General features: G+C 39.0%; 1 protein-coding gene across 3 annotated transcripts in view; it reads left to right on the top strand.

Annotated features, from left to right (window-relative positions):
* The window catches only part of SUFU (SUFU negative regulator of hedgehog signaling), a 149,044-nt gene that overhangs the window by 86,239 nt on the left and 44,288 nt on the right, over positions 1-18,517 (top strand). For 2 of the 3 annotated variants that reach the window (XM_043981733.1, XM_043981731.1), the window contains exons 4-8: positions 7,864-8,006; positions 10,356-10,441; positions 11,600-11,672; positions 14,926-15,082; positions 17,169-17,280. In XM_043981733.1, the coding sequence (XP_043837668.1) occupies positions 7,864-8,006; positions 10,356-10,441; positions 11,600-11,672; positions 14,926-15,082; positions 17,169-17,280 (571 nt within the window). The remainder of the gene's footprint in view (positions 1-7,863; positions 8,007-10,355; positions 10,442-11,599; positions 11,673-14,925; positions 15,083-17,168; positions 17,281-18,517) is intronic. The other variant, XM_043981732.1, reaches the window with a different exon arrangement.

Genomic DNA, 18,517 nt, shown 5'->3' with positions numbered 1-18,517 from the left:
GAGAATCCTTTTGTTTCTAGGAACCTAGAAATGCCTCCAAACCACTTGCCCCTCGGAGTTGTTAGTTTCTACAATAGCAATTCTCCTTGGCATCTCCAAACTCTTGAGGCTTTGAAATGTGGTCTTCATGAAAGACATGGTAAGAGAAGGAAAAGTCATGAGATCAATTCCAAGTATTCTTTCCTTTCTGCAAAACAGAAATCAGGCCAGGGAGAGGAAGCCATCCAGATGTTAGAATATTTCCCCACCCTGAATTTGAGATCTTAGATCAGACATTAAGAGCTAGAAGCAACCTGAACCTTATTAATTGAGAGATTTCCTCATTAATTTATTTTATTTAAATATTTTTAAAATAGCATAAACTTAAGCAATAACAATGCTAATTAAACTTATATTAATAACTATTTTAAAAGTTGCTTCATTTGAAAGTTGTTCCTTCCCTCTCTGGCTCTTCCCTTCTCTAGTATTTGTTTATTCATCCCTGTATTTGTATTTATAGTTTTCTTTCATATTGTCATAAATAGTATGCATGTAAACTGATCTGGTTCTATTTTCTTCACTTCACATGAATTCATATCTTTCCATACTTGCTTATATTTCTTTTATTTGTCACTCTTAATTCCAGTATATTGATACACCAGTTGTTTTGCTATTCCCCAGTTGCTGAAAATTTAGGTTGTTTGCAGTTTTTTGCAATTAAAAATAATGCTATTATGAATATTTTTTAACAGAAGGATCTTTTTTATAATGTTCTTGGTGTTATGGTGGTGTTCTTGGATCAAAGAATATGTTTACATTATAACTTCCAGTACTAGATTGCTGCTCTCCAAGGAGACTGCAGACTCTACCCACAATAAATGTTTATCTGTTTTTCTACCATCCTGAGTGGGCAAATCCACATTAATCACCTTTTTTACTCACTAAGTATTCCTTTTAAATTCTTACCCATTATTTTTCCATAGAAATCTTATTTTGATTCTATCTAGTTTTATAAAATAAAATTTGGTATCTTGGTTGCTATTACATTACATTATTAATTTGGGGGAGCAGTATTATTGTTACTTGTTTGACTCAACCCTTTCTTGAATATTAACTGTTATATTTAGATCTATCTTTATTTTTATCCATGAAATTGTAGTTATCTTTACAAAGGTCACTGTATGTTGATAGATTAACTCTTAGATGTTATTTAATTGTAAATAGGGTATCTTTTTTCTTATCATGTTTTCTTATTTTTTATTGTTAGCATACAAGAATGATAATTATTTTTCATTTTTCTTATATCTCTCTACCTTGCTGAATTCATTTCTCAGGGGATGTTGTTGTTGTTGTTGTAAACAATAGATTTTTAAAAAATAATCATGTTATATCCAAATAATTTTTAAATTATTTTTTCTATTTTTTCCTTTAAAAAAATAATAAACATTTTTATTTAAAGTTTTGAATTGCAAATTTTATTACTCCTTCCTTCCCTCTCCCCTCTCTGAGGTGGTAAGCAATCAGATATAGGTTATATAGTGCAATTATGTAAAACATTACCATATTAGTCATTTTGTATAAGAAAACTTGAATAAAAGAAAAAAATGAAAGTGAAAAATAGCATGCTTCAGTCTGTGTTCAATCAGCTTTGAATTCTTTATATTTTAATACTCATCAAATTTTCTTTCCTGTCTTATTTAAATTACTAGTGGTTCTAATATGTTAAATAGGATTTTTGAAAGTGAAAATCCTTGTTTTGTGCCTGTTTTTAGTTGGAATGTTCCTGGTGTTTTTCTGTTTTATATGTAATGTTCCAGGTCTTGATTTCAAGTAGATAACTAAGGAATAATCCCTCTCCTGTTATTTAAAAATTTTATCATAAATTAATGCTAGATGTTATCAGAGACCTTTTCTGTTCTACATTTGTTGAAAACAACTCATATTTGTTAAATACTTACGTGTTTAAAAATAGATTTTTGTTTATACATTGCAAGTGTTTCCTGTGTATTCCTCCTCTCTCACAAAGATCTGTTCTTTATAACAAAGGATTAAAAAGAAAAAGAAGAAAACAATTTAACAAAACCAGCTAATACAGTGAAAAAAATTCTAATACATGCAGTGTGCCACATTGGTAGACTATGCCACCTCTTCAAAGGAATGAGGAGTTTTCTTCTTATTTCTCTTCTTTAGGGCCAGGCTTGTTCTTGTTCTCTAATTTTGCAGCCTTCATTTTCTACTGTTTGTGGTTATTTTCTTTTACACTATTGTAGTTTATGTTGGGTTTTTTGGCTCTACTTTGCATCATTAGTTTATGAAAGTTTTTCTGTGCTTCTCTGTATGCAGCATATTGGTCATTTCTTATAGCACAGTAATATTCCAAGGAATATCTACCTATGTTGAGAAGAGTGAAGATAATGATTTTATTATTAATTTTGGTCTTTACTCTGGTGAATCAGTGTACCTAATTCAGAGATAACTCCTGTGTCCATAGTAAATCTTTTCCTATCTGTTAAATTGTATTCTGTTTTATTCTTTATAATGTTATTTATATTTATAATGTGCTATCCATGTATAGCACTTACCAGTTCACTTTTTGAAGACAGTGTTTATGATACTGATGGGTGAGGCTTTTGTATAATCTATAAGTACCTATAATCACAGTACCTATTTTTGGGTACCACCAACTAACCCCTTCCCCCAACTGGCTTTCTATGGCTGTATCAGGTATTGGCTCTTCAGGATGAGAAAGATATATTCTAAGTGGAGTCAGGCATCTGAAGTATCCTGTCTGTCAGATTTCCACACAAAGACCCTAATGGCTGGTGAGAAAGCAGGGACAAAAGGCCGTTAGTTCGTGAGCAGGAATGGAAGTTTAGCCCAGAATGAAGTGAGCATGGCTAAGGCCCTTCTTGAAATGGCTAATCTGGAGAAGAGTCTACAGTCTGGAAAGTCAGACTTCAGGATAGAGGCCTCTGCAGGGTGGGAATGTTATTGGCCAGAAAGTTTGTAAAGAAATTGTGACTAGTGAGCTATTGCACATTGCAAAAAGACACTGATGACCAGCAGTTGTAATGGATACTTCCCATGGGTTGAGGAGAAAACCTTTTCACTGCCTCTTTTCAAGCTTCTGGGTGTGTGTGTGTGTGTGTGTGTGTGTGTGTGTGTGTGTGTGTTTGTGTGTGTGTGTGTGTACACACTTCTAGAAAGTTGTTTGCCACAATTTGGCTAGATCACCTGCTGTATCAGCCTGGACACAAAGAACATTTTATCATTGGAAAATAGTGATGGTTTGTTCCAAACATCACAAAAACATCAGAAGGACAATTGCAGCCATGGTCCTTTTCTCCCCATCCCTGTCATGAAGCACTGAGCCGAGGTTCTGATAGGCAAGAGAATATTTGTAAAAGGTAACTGCAGGAACTTGAATGGGATGCTGATTCTTCTGATTCAGAAAATAAGGGAATTAGAAACATCTTTTTGACTACTTTTTAAAAATGAAATATTAAGACTTCAATTTTTTTTTTTTAGTGAGGCAATTGGGATTAAGTGACTTGCCCAGGGTCACACAGCTAGTAAGTGTTAAGTGTCTGAGGCGCCACCCCTACGCAATGGATAGAACACCTTCCCTGGAGTCAGGAGTACCTGAGTTCAAATCCGGCCTCAGACACTTAACACTTACTAGCTGTGTGACCCTGGGCAAGTCACTTAACCCCAATTGCCTCACTAAAAAAAAAAAATTTTAATGAAGGTGAAGACAACTGTTCTCATTAAAGAGTTGTGAAAAATTAAAAATTACAATGATGTATTGATCTCTAAGTTTCTTTAAAGGCACCTCTGATTGTTTTAGAAATGATGGCTATTTTCTCCCACAGCCCATTTTCCTTGACTTTGCTAACTTCTTATATCTGGAACACTGACTTCAAACTGCTTGAAAGGCATGCTTGGTTGGGAAAAGTATTGAAGGATTGACACTATACCAAGTTTTAACCAGTTTGAGGGTGATTCACAATTTAAATATGTACCATATCCACTTGGAGAATTTCAGTCTTTTTTGAAGACTTGAGGGCAAAATGAGGTGTTTCTCAGAAAGAGCTTAGTCCTTTGTATTTGGGAGCTGTTTCTAGGACCACTAAAAATACTTTTATGGGGGGGGGGGAGAGAATCACTTTAAAAAAAAAGTAATGATGGGGGCAGCTAGGTGGCACAGTGGATATAAAGCACTGGCCCTGAATTCAGGAGGACCAAATCCGACCTCAGACACTTGACACTAGCTGTGTGACCTTGGGCAAGTCACTTAACCCTCATTGCCCCACAAACAAAAAAACAAAACCAACAAACAAAAAGCAATGATGAACTTGCCAGGAGGGTAACTACTTTTTTTTTTTTTTTGCAGGGCAATGGGGGTTAAGTGACTTGCCCAGGGTCACACAGCTAGTAAGTGTCAAGTGTCTGAGGTCGGATTTGAACTCAGGTACTCCTGACTCCAGGGCCGGTGCTTTATCCACTGAGCTACCTAGCCGCTCCCCGGGGGGAGGGGGGGGGTATCTTCTTAACTTTAAAGACAAGTGAGGAGTATAGAAGGTAGTTCAGAAGGAAACAAATACAAGAAGAACAGTTTTGAAAGGAACGGGTTGAATTTACTCTAGATTTTAAAAAATAAATCCCAAGCAGGATGGGAAAAGGAGGAGGAAGAGGAAGAGAAGAAGAAAAAGAATTCTTATTTACACAACACTGAAGGTCGCCTTAAAGTTTTCTGAGTCCTTTGTAAATATTATCTCATTTTATCCTCAGAACAACCTATTAGTATGCTATTATTACCCTCATTTTACAGGTTAGGCAACTGAGACTGGAGAACATTAAGTGACTTGCCTAGTTTCACGTAGCCAGGAAGTGTCTGCAGCTGGATTTGAACTCCTGTCTTTCTGACTTGAAGTCCAATTCCCTGTCCACTGTGCTGCTTCTCTCTGTTTTGCTATGGATATGCCCAGGGTATTTGGGTGTTAAGTTCAGAGTTTTGTTTTGTGGGGGTTTTTTATGTTAAAATCATAAAAAGAGGGGATTGGTCACTCCTGCCTCTAAATCTGTGATCCCACGAGTGAGTATGTTGTAATGATTATTTTAAACATTTTTATTCTATTTTTAAGATTTGTATATTGTTAAAATTGTAGTAAATTACTAATTTCATTTGAAAAAAAAAACTGTTGGTAATTCTGATCCATAAAAGGCTATGGCACCAGATTTTCTAAGCAATCATTTGCAGAGTAAGTGTAACTGCCAGTATTTCCAATTCTTAAGAAATCAAGTCAGTGCAACAAGAACTGAGTAATCTCCCAAACTAAGTGCTCTAGGGCCATCTGCTGGGAAGAGTTTGTTAGGCCTAAGTGAGAGAAACTAAGTGCTGTTAGATCCTGGCCCTTCAAAGAGGAATCAGCTGGTTCCTGTTCTCTTTGTAGATGACCAGTCGCCATGTTCGTCCAGAGTTCCTTCCATCCAGGAGTTGCAGCAGGCTATAGTAAAAAGAATATTTTTAGAGTCAGGAGACCTGGGTTCTATTCTAGTTCCAGCTCTACTACTGACTAATTTAACATGATTTTGGGAAATCATTTTGTCTCCCTGCGCCTCTATTTCCTCATCTGTATGAGAGTGTTGGACTAAGTGACCTTTAAGACCCTTTGCAATTCTTTGATTCTGTGATGCCTAGAACATGTTGTAGGTCAGGTGGCTTCTCTGCCTCCCCTCATTTAATGAGGAAACAAGGAAATACTTGTCCTGTGCTATTGCCTGTTGCTCTCACAGTCCCATCAGTTGGCTCTTAACATTGCTTGTTATACACATTTACAAGCATACAAAACATAGACTTAGAAAGCACACAAAATAAAACAGAAGGTGGGCTCCTTTGCCATTTTTTTAAAAGGGGTGCAGATCTAAGAGAAGTGTAAATTCAATAGATAGTGGTAGGTCAGGCTCACACTGCCTAATGCTGTGCTACCGCCCCTAAATAAACCCAGGAGATACACTTGTTTTCTTTTCTGACATCTTAGAAGGTTGTCTTGTGAATGGAGAAGACAATACTTGTAACTTTTGGGACTTTGTGAATAGGAGCAAAATGTGTGTTGTTATTTAATCTCCTATTTAGGTCAGGTGAGGACAGAAACCACCTTGGACCAGCCTGGGAGACTTCAGCTCCCCACCCCCCATCTTTTTTATTTGTTTTAATGTTTTGTTTTTTGTGGGGAGAGAGAGATTAGTAATAATGACACAAAAAAGAAAAGGCACATCATCAAAATGTTTTTAAAATACAATCAACAGAGCAGAAGGAAGTTTAAAAGGAGACACAGACAAGCAGATCAGTGAGATTATCTTTAATATATTCTTTAAAAGCTGGGTGTAATAGAGTCAAATTTTTTTATAGAAGTCCCAACTTCTGGCATTTGCATATGGAAATGTTTATTTTTGTTGATGATTTTCTTTTTTTAATCTTAAAGTATTTTATTATTTTCCAGTTTTCAACATTTGTTTTCATAAGATTTTTAGATTCAAATTTTTCTCCCTCCCTACTCCCCAGAACAGAAAGCAATCTGATATAGGTTAATGTACAATCACATTAAACATGTTTCTGCATTGGTCATGTTGTGAAAGAAGAATCAGAACAAAAGGGAAAAACCTCAAAAAAAAAAAAAGTAGAAACAGTATGGTTCAGTCTACATTCAGAATCCACAGTTCTTTTATCTGGATGTGGAGAGCATTTTCCATCATGAGTCCTTTGGAATTGTCTTGGATCATTGTATTGCTGAGAAGAGCTAAGTCTATCACAGTTTATCATATTGATGATTTTCTAATTCATATTAAAGGATGAAAAATGTATTGTTCTTGTTGACTGCTTCTCCACATTATAACCATCTGGGAGTATTATCTGGTAGAGTATTTCAGGTATGAGTACATTGACAATAGGGAGCCACTGCATTTGGTTGAGTTAGGGGAGTGACATGGTCAAATTTGTGCTGAAGGAAAATCACTTTGGCAGCAACGTATGGAATGGACTGGAGTGAGGAGAAACTTTAAGGAGAAGAGCAATAAGGAGGTCATTGTAATAATTTAAGCTAGAGATTATGAAATCCTGAACTAAAGTGGGTAGCTGTGAGATCAGTCAGATGCTGCAGTTGTTGTGAAGGTTAGAAACAACAAAATTTAGCAATTGATTTGGCTGATCAAATGAAAGAAACCTGCTAGTACAGAAATCAGATTCCATTATTATGAGGGGGTTGCAGGGAGGGATTTGATTATTGTCCCGCTTATTTGTAGATGGGGAGTGATTCGTGTTTTGTTTTGTTTTTTTTCATTTAAGAGTGTTTTGTTTCTTTTTGTCAAAGAAGAATTAAATGTCAGGGTTAGCTCATGAAACAGATGATCTCCTTGCCTGATTCTGCCTTCTATTTTCTTTATCAACACCCCCTGTAAAAATGAAATGTGTGAAAGTACTATGGGGGAAGTGATCTGGGCATTAGCTATCAGCCTGGTGACTTTGTCCTTTTCCATCCATAGCTGATCAAATAAGCTTACACGAATGAAAGTGGTGCCTGAACCCTAAAGCATTGTACAAATTAACAGGACCTCCATTTACTCATCTGCAGAAGAATATGTCTAGCCTGTCTCATGTTAGCTTGACTCTTGGTCAGGTCAATGCAGAATACAAATATTATATTGATATTTCAGTTGAGCTTTGTGCTTTTAGGGGTCTTTTCTTTTCTGAGCCTCAATTTCCCCTTCTACAAAATGGCAGAAATAATGTTTGTACCATCTACCTCAAGGGTTTGTTGTGAGGAAAGTACTTTGTAAAATGTAAGGCATCATCTAATTTTGAGTTATTATTTTTCTGTCTTACAGAAAACACCTTTTGCAGTGGTGACCATGTATCCTGGCATAGCCCTTTGGATAATAGTGAGTCAAGAATTCAGCACATGCTCCTGACTGAGGACCCCCAGATGCAACCTGTGCAGACTCCCTTTGGGTTGGTTATCTTCCTCCAGGTAAAAATAGGGGAATGTTGAATCAAGTAGTGGTGCCTATATAACTTAAGGTCTACATAGATGAGGAAGAAGGCCCAAATTTCTGGAAGCATAGCTAGTAGAAGAATAAAGGCAATATGTTTTGCCAGATATCTCTCAGAAAATCGGCTGGGACAAGTGCAACAATTGACAATTCTCAATTTCCCTAAGATGGGACATGCATCAGTCCCATGTGTCATGGATGATGCAGTGACTTATGATGGGAAAAGAGAGAAATATTTGCTCAATGAAAAAGAAGAGAAAAGGCAGAAATATAATCCAGTGGGTCTAAAAGATTAGTGTTTGATAAATCCACACTCCAAAAAATACTACTTCAATAAAAACTAGATATAAACTAATTGAATCAACAATCTAATTTTTTAAAATTTAAACTGAAAGGAAAGACAATTATATAATTTATTTCTGAAGATTTTTATCAACAAAACAGAAAATCATTACACATAATCAATAGATTTTAATATATATAAAATAATTTTGCAAAACATCTCAAATTAGAAGAAAAGCATATGGGGGGGGGAATTGTGAAATAAATGTCAGATGTCTAGCATTCAGAATCTACAAGGAACTGATATCTACACCCTTCCCAGTAGTGTAAAGGACATGAACAGTTTACAGAAAAGGAGATATAAACTTAATAAGCACATGAAAAGATGTTTAAATTTATTCATAATAAAATACAAATCAAGACATCTACAAGATGCTGCCTTATACCTACTAGATTAGCAAATAGATATAGATAGGTAGGTAGGTAGGTTAATTGATTGATAGATTTATATTTCAATGTTGGCAAGGCCATAAGTACTCTAATAATACAGCGTTCATGAGACTCTAGAACATTTTAGAAAACATTATGACAACAGGCGGTGAGTCATCAAACTGATCGCACCTTTAGACCCCTCATTCCATTGCTGGGTCTCTATTCCAAAAACATCATATTACAACAACAACAAAAAAGAACCTGTTTGCACAAAAAAATTTCTCAACTGTTCTACATGTCATAGCGAAAGATTGGAAACAACCTCTATGTCAAACAATTAGAGGACTGCTAAACAAATTGTGGTGTCTTTTGGTACCAGAGAAAGTAATGAGTATGAAGTATAACAAGGAAATATCGAAGGAGCTCCATGAGATGAGATTGAGTGAAATCAGAAGAATCAGAACTATACACTACAAGGCAGAACTTCTGGTAGGCCTGGAAGGAGAACATAGAGTCAAAGATTTTTTTTTCTTTTTCTTTTTTTCTCTTTTTTTCACTTGTTCTTTTGCTAACTCTTAGTACAGAATGATAGAGGGGAAAGTACACTAACTCTTTTTTTTTTTTGGTGGGACAGTAGGGGTTAAGTGTCTTGCCCAGGGTCACACAGCTAGAAGTGTCAAGTGTCTGAGGCTGGATTTGAACTCAGGTCCTCCTGAATCCAGGGCCAGTGCTTAATCCACTCCGCCACCTAGCTGCCCCCAAATACACTTAACTCTTGAGTGAGAGAACCTGGATTCAAATCCTACCTTCAGAGCTTACTAATTCTGGAACCTTGGGCAATTCACTCACTCTCCCTCAGCTTCAGTTTCTTCAATTGTAAGGGATGGCCTCAAGGTCCCTTCTACCTGAATACACATGCCACTGAACTTGTTTGATTCTCTCATGTGAAAGTCTAGGGGTTCAGGGTAAAATTTTGTCCATTGTTTTATAACTGTTAAATTGTATGTGTTTTTTCTTAAATGAGTGTTGTTTGTCTGTTTAAAAATTAAGTAAAGAACAAATCACATTCATACATAAACTTAGCCTTTTCCTAGAGGAAGATAAGCTTCTTGGAACTGGCGAGGCACTGAAGATGAAGTCATGACCCACTTTGGTGATGGTTCTGAACTAGGAGTATTTAGCAATTGTCTTGGATTATATTCTATGCAACCATAACATGAACCGATAGATAATCACTGTGATCATTCAACACAGTGATCTTCCCCAGGATTTAAGATTCAGAGTGAGTATGAGGTGGGTGGGGAGTCCTGTTTGGAGTAACTCACTCTTTTAGCATCTTAGGCCTCTACCTTCCTTCTGTGCACCCTAGGAGCAAGGTCTTGAGGTCAGCAAGATGTATATTCTGTCATAGCCAGTATGAGATCCTAGGAGGCAGTCTCCTATACATTGCTCCAAGGGTACTAAACCCCAACTTTTGACACATCAAGTGTAGTCAACTTAGATTCTCTCACATGGCTCTGTCCCATAAGTCTCTAGGTGGTTGTCTACTCTCCTGGAACAGGAAGGAAGGATAGTTGTTAATGCACAACCACATCTTGTTTCTGGGATCTTAGATTGTTGGTGTTTGCACAGAAGAGCTACATGCGGCCCAACAGTGGAATGGGCAGGGCATCCTTGAGCTACTTCGAACAGTCCCTGTGTAAGTATTATTGTACCCTTACTATCCACTCTTCTTTTGCTTCCATTACCATCTAGATTTAATTCCGTCAAGCACTGGAATGGTTGTGATGGTAAAGCAAAGTCCAAATAAGGAAAACCCCTGACTTCCTGGAGATAGGGGCTCATCATTAGTGTAGTACCTCTTTTAAGAAGCTGTACCCTCAGGGGCACCTAGGTGGCGCAGTGGATCAAGCACTGGCCCTGGATTCAGAAGGACCTAAATTCAAACCCAGTCTCAGACACTTGATGCTTACTAGCTGTGTGACCCTGGGCAAGTCACTTAACCCTCATTGCCCCGCCAAAAAAACCCCCAAGAAGCTGTACCCTCTCTCCCTTTTTGGAGTTTACTCTGGCATTATCAACTAATCATCAGCCAACATTTATTAAGTACTTACTGTGTGCCAGGCACTTTGCTAAATGCTAGGAATACAAAGACAAAGTAAAAACAGTCCCTGCCCTCAAGAAGCTTACCTTCTAATTGGGTGTTGCGGTGGAGTGGTGAGAACAAGATCTACACGTGTATGTATACATTTATTTTGATGTATATGTATAGATCAGATACATACAAAGTAGATTCTAGGTAACCAAAAAGAAGGTACCAGCAGCTGAGGGTAGGGGAAACTAGAAAAGGCCTCCTTTAGAAGGTGGTGTTGGAGCTTAGTCATTAGAGTTAAAGTCACTGAATTTTCTCATTGAGTTCCCCCAGGGGTTTGGTGGTATATCCCTAACCAATTAATCTTTTTTTTTTTAATTTCTATAAATATCTTTTGTTTTTATATCACCTGCATTTTCTAGTGTGTCTCACCCCACCCCCAACTTTAATAACAATGAATAAAAAAGGCAGGGAACAGTTCAGCAAGACTAACCAGTAGGCTGAAAAAAAAAATCTTCCATGATATACAGTGCTTCATACTCATAGTCTCCCAGCTCTACAAAGAAAGGAGAGATTGATCGTTTAATCTGAAAAAGCCACTGGGTGCAAGGTTAGAGCTAAGTAGTCTCCCCCCACCCCAGTCAGGCCTCCCTCAATGTTTTTAACTCCTCCAATTGACTCCTACTCAGTTTCTTGGCCTTTTTCTAGAATAATTCCATGCTACATTGGAATTATTACATGTGTCTTATTGTCTCTCCCTCACAGAGCTGGTGGTCCCTGGTTAATAACTGATATGCGAAGAGGCGAGACCATATTTGAGATTGATCCACATCTGCAAGTATGTCTTGAGTTGAGAAAACTTCTCCCACTCTTCTACCTTTTGTTGTTCTTATGAGCTTATTATGCCTTTCCTTTCCCTCAAACCAACAGTGCTCAGTATAGGGCTGAAGATTTCTTATATGCCTTTTGCCTTAGGCTACCAGAAAGGCATCTTCTTCATTTGAATATTTGCTTTTCAGTGATCTAGAAAGGAACACATACGGGCAGCTAGATGGTGCAGTGGATAGCGCACTGGCCCTGGAGTCAGGAGTACCTGAGTTCAAATCCGACCTCCAACACTTAACACTTACTAGCTGTGTGACCCTGGGCAAGTCACTTAACCCCAATTGCCTCACTAAAAAAAACAAAAAAAAAAAAGAGAGAAAGGAACACATACATATATGCACACATACACACACATTTTCATTCAATGACATATTGTGAGGTTTAATGGGATCCTAGTAGTTGGGTCATCTTTATGTTGACAAGATATGAAATTGCCTTAATTAAAAGGCAAATTTTCATAGTACACAAAAAATATCTGACTTCATATCTCTCATAGGCTTACTGATATCTTCAGGCTCACATTGCCTTCTCTGAGACATTCAGAATTCCAAGATATTCCTGGGCTATAGGCAGGTAGCTTAGGAGCTGTGCTTCCCCAGAGAAGGGTAAACCTTTATCCAGGGGAAGCTCTTTTGCCCAGGAATCCCTTGGCACATCATGGGAGACTTGGGAAAGCTTGGAGAAGCTCAGATCATAGAAGTCCCACTACATTTATTTCCAAATAAACTTTTCTATTTTCCTAGCACTTCTTAATTTGTTTCCAGATTGCAACTAATGTCTCCTATTTTGAGACTGTAGATTTTAGAGCTAGAAGGAGCCTGAAAGATCATAGAGTCCAACCTCACTTCATGCCACTGATTTTACAGATGGCGAAACTGAGGCCCAGAGCAGTTAAATGAGTTTGCCCAAAATCACATAAGTAATAAGTAAAACAGCTGGGATTTGAGTCCAGATGCTCTGACTCCAAATTCAGTGCCTTTCCTACTCCAACAGGCTGCTTCTCTGTGCTTTTTTTGAGGTTCCCTGTGTATACTGGGTCAGTTACACCATAAACAAGATACATAGAAGACCATAATGGAGTCTCACATTTGGCTCTGTGTACTGTGATTTGACCTGTCCTAAGTCCTGGGTGCTGAAAGAGAGCTCTGATTCTTTGAACAAATTGGGTGAGACCAATCACCTCTTTGAATACCAAGGGCAATCCTGTCCTCCCTCCACAGGGAATCCTGAGACCAGACAGCAGGTCCCCAAGTTCACTTAGTGGTGTCTTAAAACATTTTTGAGAGGGGGCAGCTAGGTGACGCAGTGGATAAAGCACTGGCCCTGGATTCAGGAGTACCCGAGTTCAAATCCAGCCTCAGACACTTGACACTTAACTAGCTGTGTGACCCTGGGGAAGTCACTTAACCCTCATTGCCCTGCAAAAACAAAAAACATTTTTGAGAAGGAAAGAGGAGAATAAATAGGAAAGAACGGCTTTCCACAAAAACAGCTCTCTGTGCAAAGGTAAATCCCTCTGTACATGTTTACTTGCCAGAACAGGAGAGCAAGAACTGAACTTAGTTCAGGGCTGTTAGCATCTTCTAGTTTTCTCTTTGTTAAAATGAGGGGGTTGGACTAGTTGATCCTTTCTTGCTTTAACATTCTGTTAATTTCTTTTCGTCAGGATGTGAGGGAAAAAATGTTTTTGTACTACAGTTCCAAAGGGCAATACTATATTACTCCCATTAGCTGATTTCCTCCATTAACTGACCTACCTGAGCTCTGCTCCTTAGAGGAATATCTGCTTTTTTCATGGATCCCAGGGAAGGCAGAATTTCATATTTGACATTGAGAAAATCAAGAGGCATTGGCATGCCTAGAATAAGGACCTAATCCCTTGCAACGTACTGGAAATAAATGGCTGTTTTCTCATTGCTGGCTTCTCCCTGTACATCAGCCCAAACTGAGCTGGGAACACTGGACACCAAAAGTAAGGAAAAGCCAATGACAGGAAAGAGGTAACCATTTTGGGTTTCATGTTGCCCTGTCTACAGTGAAAATAACCACTTTACTGCTCAGTTTTTACTACCTAATCACAAGTTAAGTAGTAACAAACAACACATGGTGTTCTTCCCCAGTAAGACTTCTTCACTAGAGCACACTTGTATCACAGGTCTGTGATGATGTCTGACACCAGCCTTTCTTAAGGAAATGAGATTCAAGGATTCCATAGGTAGGGAAAGAGGGGTGCCAACTGAGGTAGCTGTTTACAAGGTGGCTTACTTTGACCTTGGTTGCTTATTATTCAGTTGACCTTTAGTCTGAAGCCTGAGTACACACAGAAGAGTATACAGTTAGCTCTGGGAATATGAAAACAAACAGATCATGGAAATATTTCGAGAGAGGGGATCTAGGAAGTGTTCTGGATACTGTCCAGTCTTAAAGTTAAGTTTGGGGAGCCAAATTTGGACTTTGGAATACTAGGCTCTATTTTGAGTGTCTACATTAAACCATAGGCCAAGATAGAAATTGTAGGCAGTCACTGCTTTTGTATCACTGGAGTCCAAAAAAAGAAGGAAATTTCACTCAGATTTTGTTGAAAAATTTGACCTGTCAGCCTGAGACTAGTCCATTGGTCATATCCTTGGTGCCATTCTGTTATGTAACTGCACCCTCTAGCTATTAAAAGAAAGAACTTCAGGTGATTTAGGATTACACTATCCCCTTTCCTTTTAAACTTTTTCCATGTATCATCGCTTCCCTGTTAAACTCCTAAAAGATGTATTCTTCAAAGAGTAGGGAAAGAGAAGTCGACTACTCCTAATCAAAGGCAGACTTCTGCTCAGCCTCAGAGGAGTAATTCATGTTTCTAAGCCCCTACACACCAACCAAGCCTTCTGTGATGGGACTTTTCCAGAAATTGGGAGTGGTTTGGCAAAAGACTGAAGCCTGTAGCTCAGTGAACAGTGCTATATCTGCATGTTGCTTTGCCCATGTGCAGAAAATGTGTGGCTTGCAGTTGGTCATTCTGCTAGTATCCCTAATTCACAGTTGCCCCTGAAGGATCTCAGCAGTTGGCAAAGGGTTTATAATGCAGGTAGTTGCAAAGGGAGTGTGGTTGGGGACTCTGTTCTTAGGGCACGAGAATGGTGGTGGCAGCAACAAAAGTGCTTGCTGAAGAAAACATCTGAGTAGTGTGCTTTGGCTCTTTGGGTCTTTTCAAGCAGGAGAGAGTTGATAAAGGAATTGAGACAGATGGCTCCAATCTGAGTGGAGTGAGTGCCAAATGTGCCTGGGATGATCTGAGTCGGCCCCCTGAGGATGATGATGACAGCAGGAGTATTTGTATTGGGATGCAGCCTCGGAGACTTTCTGGCAAAGGTGAGACTCTGCTTACTCCAAACTTTTATCCTTCTTACCCCTTCCTCATGTCTACTCTGTTCTAACCTAATCCTTGCCTCCTTTTCCAATATCTTTCTTCCGAGTCCTGGTTTACATTATCTCTTGTGATGGCTTTCTAATCGAAAAAACGCGTTCTGGTAGTTTCTTCTAGCGATGGTTTAAATGGTAATCATTCTTTTCCATTGCAGTATGATTAAGAGTATTTCATTAACCTCTTTCTGGGTGGCATTTGTTTCCTGAGTGTATTTTTTGAAGTATACCATTCACAGTGATAATTTTTTACATCTGCCCATGGAAAACTGAGTTAATGGAAATGAGCTGGAGTCACAGGGCAATTATAGAAAAGGGTGGAGACCACCAAAGATGGAGATTGAGTTGAATTAGAATTGATACAGAGCAGAACTCTTGCATCAGACCCACTAAAGCCACAGGTAATGGAAGAATGAGTCCAATGCATACATTTCCAGCAGGGACAGGACTTTTCCTCCAGAGATAAAGTGCCTTTGGTTCCTTACAGATGTAATACAGGGCTGTTGACAGTGGGCCCTTGACCTTCCTTCCAGGCTCTCAAGAGGAATCATGAGCAGTCCTGATCAACAAAGCTAAACTACATGGCAAATCAAATGACTAGTTATGATGTTGACTGTGTACTCAATTATTTGGGTATAAGCATATTTGGTGAGTTTTAGCAAAGAACACAGTAAACTAATTCCAAAAGAAAAAGTCCAGGGGGCAGCTAGGTGGCACAGTGGATAAAGCACTGGCCCTGGATTCAGAAGGACCTGAGTTCAAATCCAGCCTCAGACACTTGACACTTACTAGCTATGTGACCCTGGGCAAGTCACTTAACCTTCATTGCCCCGCCAAAAACAAAAAACAAAAAAACAAACCACACAGACAAAAAAGAAAAAGTCTGAACATGTTCATTCATAAGTACAAACGGTTACAGATTTTGTTCTTTCCGTCCATTTTCTCTGCCACTTCATTTTTCAAATGCTTAGTAGGTTTATAGCTTGAGCCATGTCTCTCCTAACAAACACAAGATGACATTTGTAGAAGATTTTCTATTTCCGGCCTTCCCCTAACGGAGCAACATTTTAAGAAAACTCTATTACAAATATCTGACCCTTTTCTTTCCTTCTTGTTTATTCTGCACATGTGCCAAACTTAATAGGAAATTCAGAGAAGGTATGTAGTTATCAGAATCATTCAGGTAAACTTGACAGAAGGGCTGATTTTTTTCTTTTTTTGAGGATCCAGAAGTTTTGTCCAAAGGTTCAGATGACTGGCTTTCTTTCATGGTGGACAGTATACAGAGGAACCTGTTTAGATCAAAATGTCATTAGAGAGAAGCAGACCAACTCAGCAAGCTTTATCTCAAAGGCCAGCAAAGTCTCTTTTAAAATAAGCCTACCAAAGAAGTTAAACTTCTAGTAAAGCAGATTAGTGGATGACAGGAGAGAATTTGACTAATTTTGTGAAATTCAGCCTCTCACTCCATCCCTTACCCCACAAAACCTGAGGAGAGTACTAAAAGTCTCCTAAGTATAGAGTTGAAGGGAAGTGCCCGGGGACAGGTCTTGGTCTGTATGGCCCAGACTGAAGGCCCAGACAGAACCTGGCAGCTAAGCATGAATGGCACCATATATGTGTTGATGAATGTGTCCATCAGAATTGTCATGTTTGCTAGCATTCCTAACCATGTTGCAGTGGCATTCTCCCTTAAAAGATTTAGATGTTTCATAAAGGGCTTGTCGGTAACTACAAGTAACAGTGGGCAGCATGGAAGGGGGTGGTAAGCATGTATCTTAGGTAGAGAAAGGAAAATGACCCATTCCTCCCAGGCAAAGAAAGAGAGACCCTGTCTTGTGCATCCCTTGAGGTTCAGACCCAAATCCTTTTCTTCCACAGAAAACAATCTAATTGTACTTCTGGGTACATAGACAATAGCTCAGGGCCAGCCCGATTTCTTTTCCCCAGATTTGATGGTATTTTCCAGCTCAACAGCTCTGCCAGATTTGGGGTGCCCCACATAGCATCAAGTGACCAAACTCTGTCTTTGCAGATACAGAGCAAATCAGAGAGACCTTGAGGAGGGGGCTAGAGATCAACAGTAAACCTGTCCTCCCTCCAATCAACACCCAGCGGCAGAATGGCCTGAATCACGACCGAGCACCGTAAGTCTCTGCCCTCTCCAGGGGTTTAAGCCATTTGTCCCCAGGGAGCTACCTCCTATCCCAGGACTTGGAGGGAGTTATGTCTTCAAGAGCTTTTACCTCCAGTAAAATAGTGGTGGGCCTTCTCTCCCCTCCCCCCAAAGTGCTATGTGAAAAAGAACAAAGACTGAGCTAATAAGAACCAAGGATTTTTGCAACTTTATGAAAAGGGGGGGGGGGCGGGGATGGCAGATATGCAAGTTTGCCATTTGTAAGAGTCTTTAAAGAATCATTGTAGGGTGTGAATATAAACATCTGCAAATATTTACATGGGCTCTGGTGAGGCAGGGTTGGGGTGAAATCAGATTTTGGGCCTTCCAACCTTGAATGAGGCCACTGTAATGAGCATTACTCCTTTCCTTATCTGAGTTGCTGTAGTTGCCCTGCCTTCCTCAGGCTTGGTCTTCAGCTCATATCTGCAGCTCCACAAGTCTCCCACCTAGCCAACCAATTGAAGGCCCTACTGGAACCTCAACCCCATTTTCTTGCTGCCCCAGAAGAGAAAAACCTTGGCATCCCTCCCTTGATTTTCATGTAGCCTGCTACTTCCTGGGTGCAGTTTATACTTCATATGGCTCTCCAAGGACAGGTCCTACTCCAAGGCCAACCCAGAGATCAGGGCTGTTTCTTGGATTGTTATCTCTTGCCCAGGCAACTGCACTGTGCATCACATGCCTTTCCCTTTGAGCTAACAGATTCTCTCAAGACACAGTGTAGTGGTAAGGACATACCTATTCCCTACTCTTTGGTCCTAATGCCAACAGCAATAGCGCTTGGGTGCTGGTGTAGTAGAAGAGACCTATTCCCAGGCTGGAAATACTAGAGCCCAGTAAGAGGTTAATTTATCCATGTTGGGGAAAATGTGTTGCTATAAAATGGAGCTTGGTTAGAAAGTCTTCTAGAAAATTCCTGATAGTGTGTCTGATAGGAGATACTGTGTTGTTGTTTTTTAATTCTTATAGAGATGCCCAATATTCTAGTCTAGTAAGTATTCCAGACTGATTATTACTTGCTTTCTTTTTTTAATTCAATTTTATTTTCAGTTCCTAGTTGTCTTCTATTTCCTCTTCCCCCACCTGTTGAGAAGGCTAGAAAAATAAAATCCATTCTAAATATATATAGTCATGCAAAACAAATTTCTGCATTAGCCATGTTCCATAAAAAAGTAACCCCCCCCCCAAAAAAAAAAAAAGAAATA

Source organism: Dromiciops gliroides, chromosome 2 (genome assembly GCF_019393635.1).
Source record: "Dromiciops gliroides isolate mDroGli1 chromosome 2, mDroGli1.pri, whole genome shotgun sequence".
NCBI classification, from domain to species: Eukaryota; Metazoa; Chordata; class Mammalia; order Microbiotheria; family Microbiotheriidae; genus Dromiciops; species Dromiciops gliroides.
The sequence above is the reverse complement of the archived record's forward strand: the minus strand, read 5'-3'. Positions and strand labels throughout refer to the sequence as shown.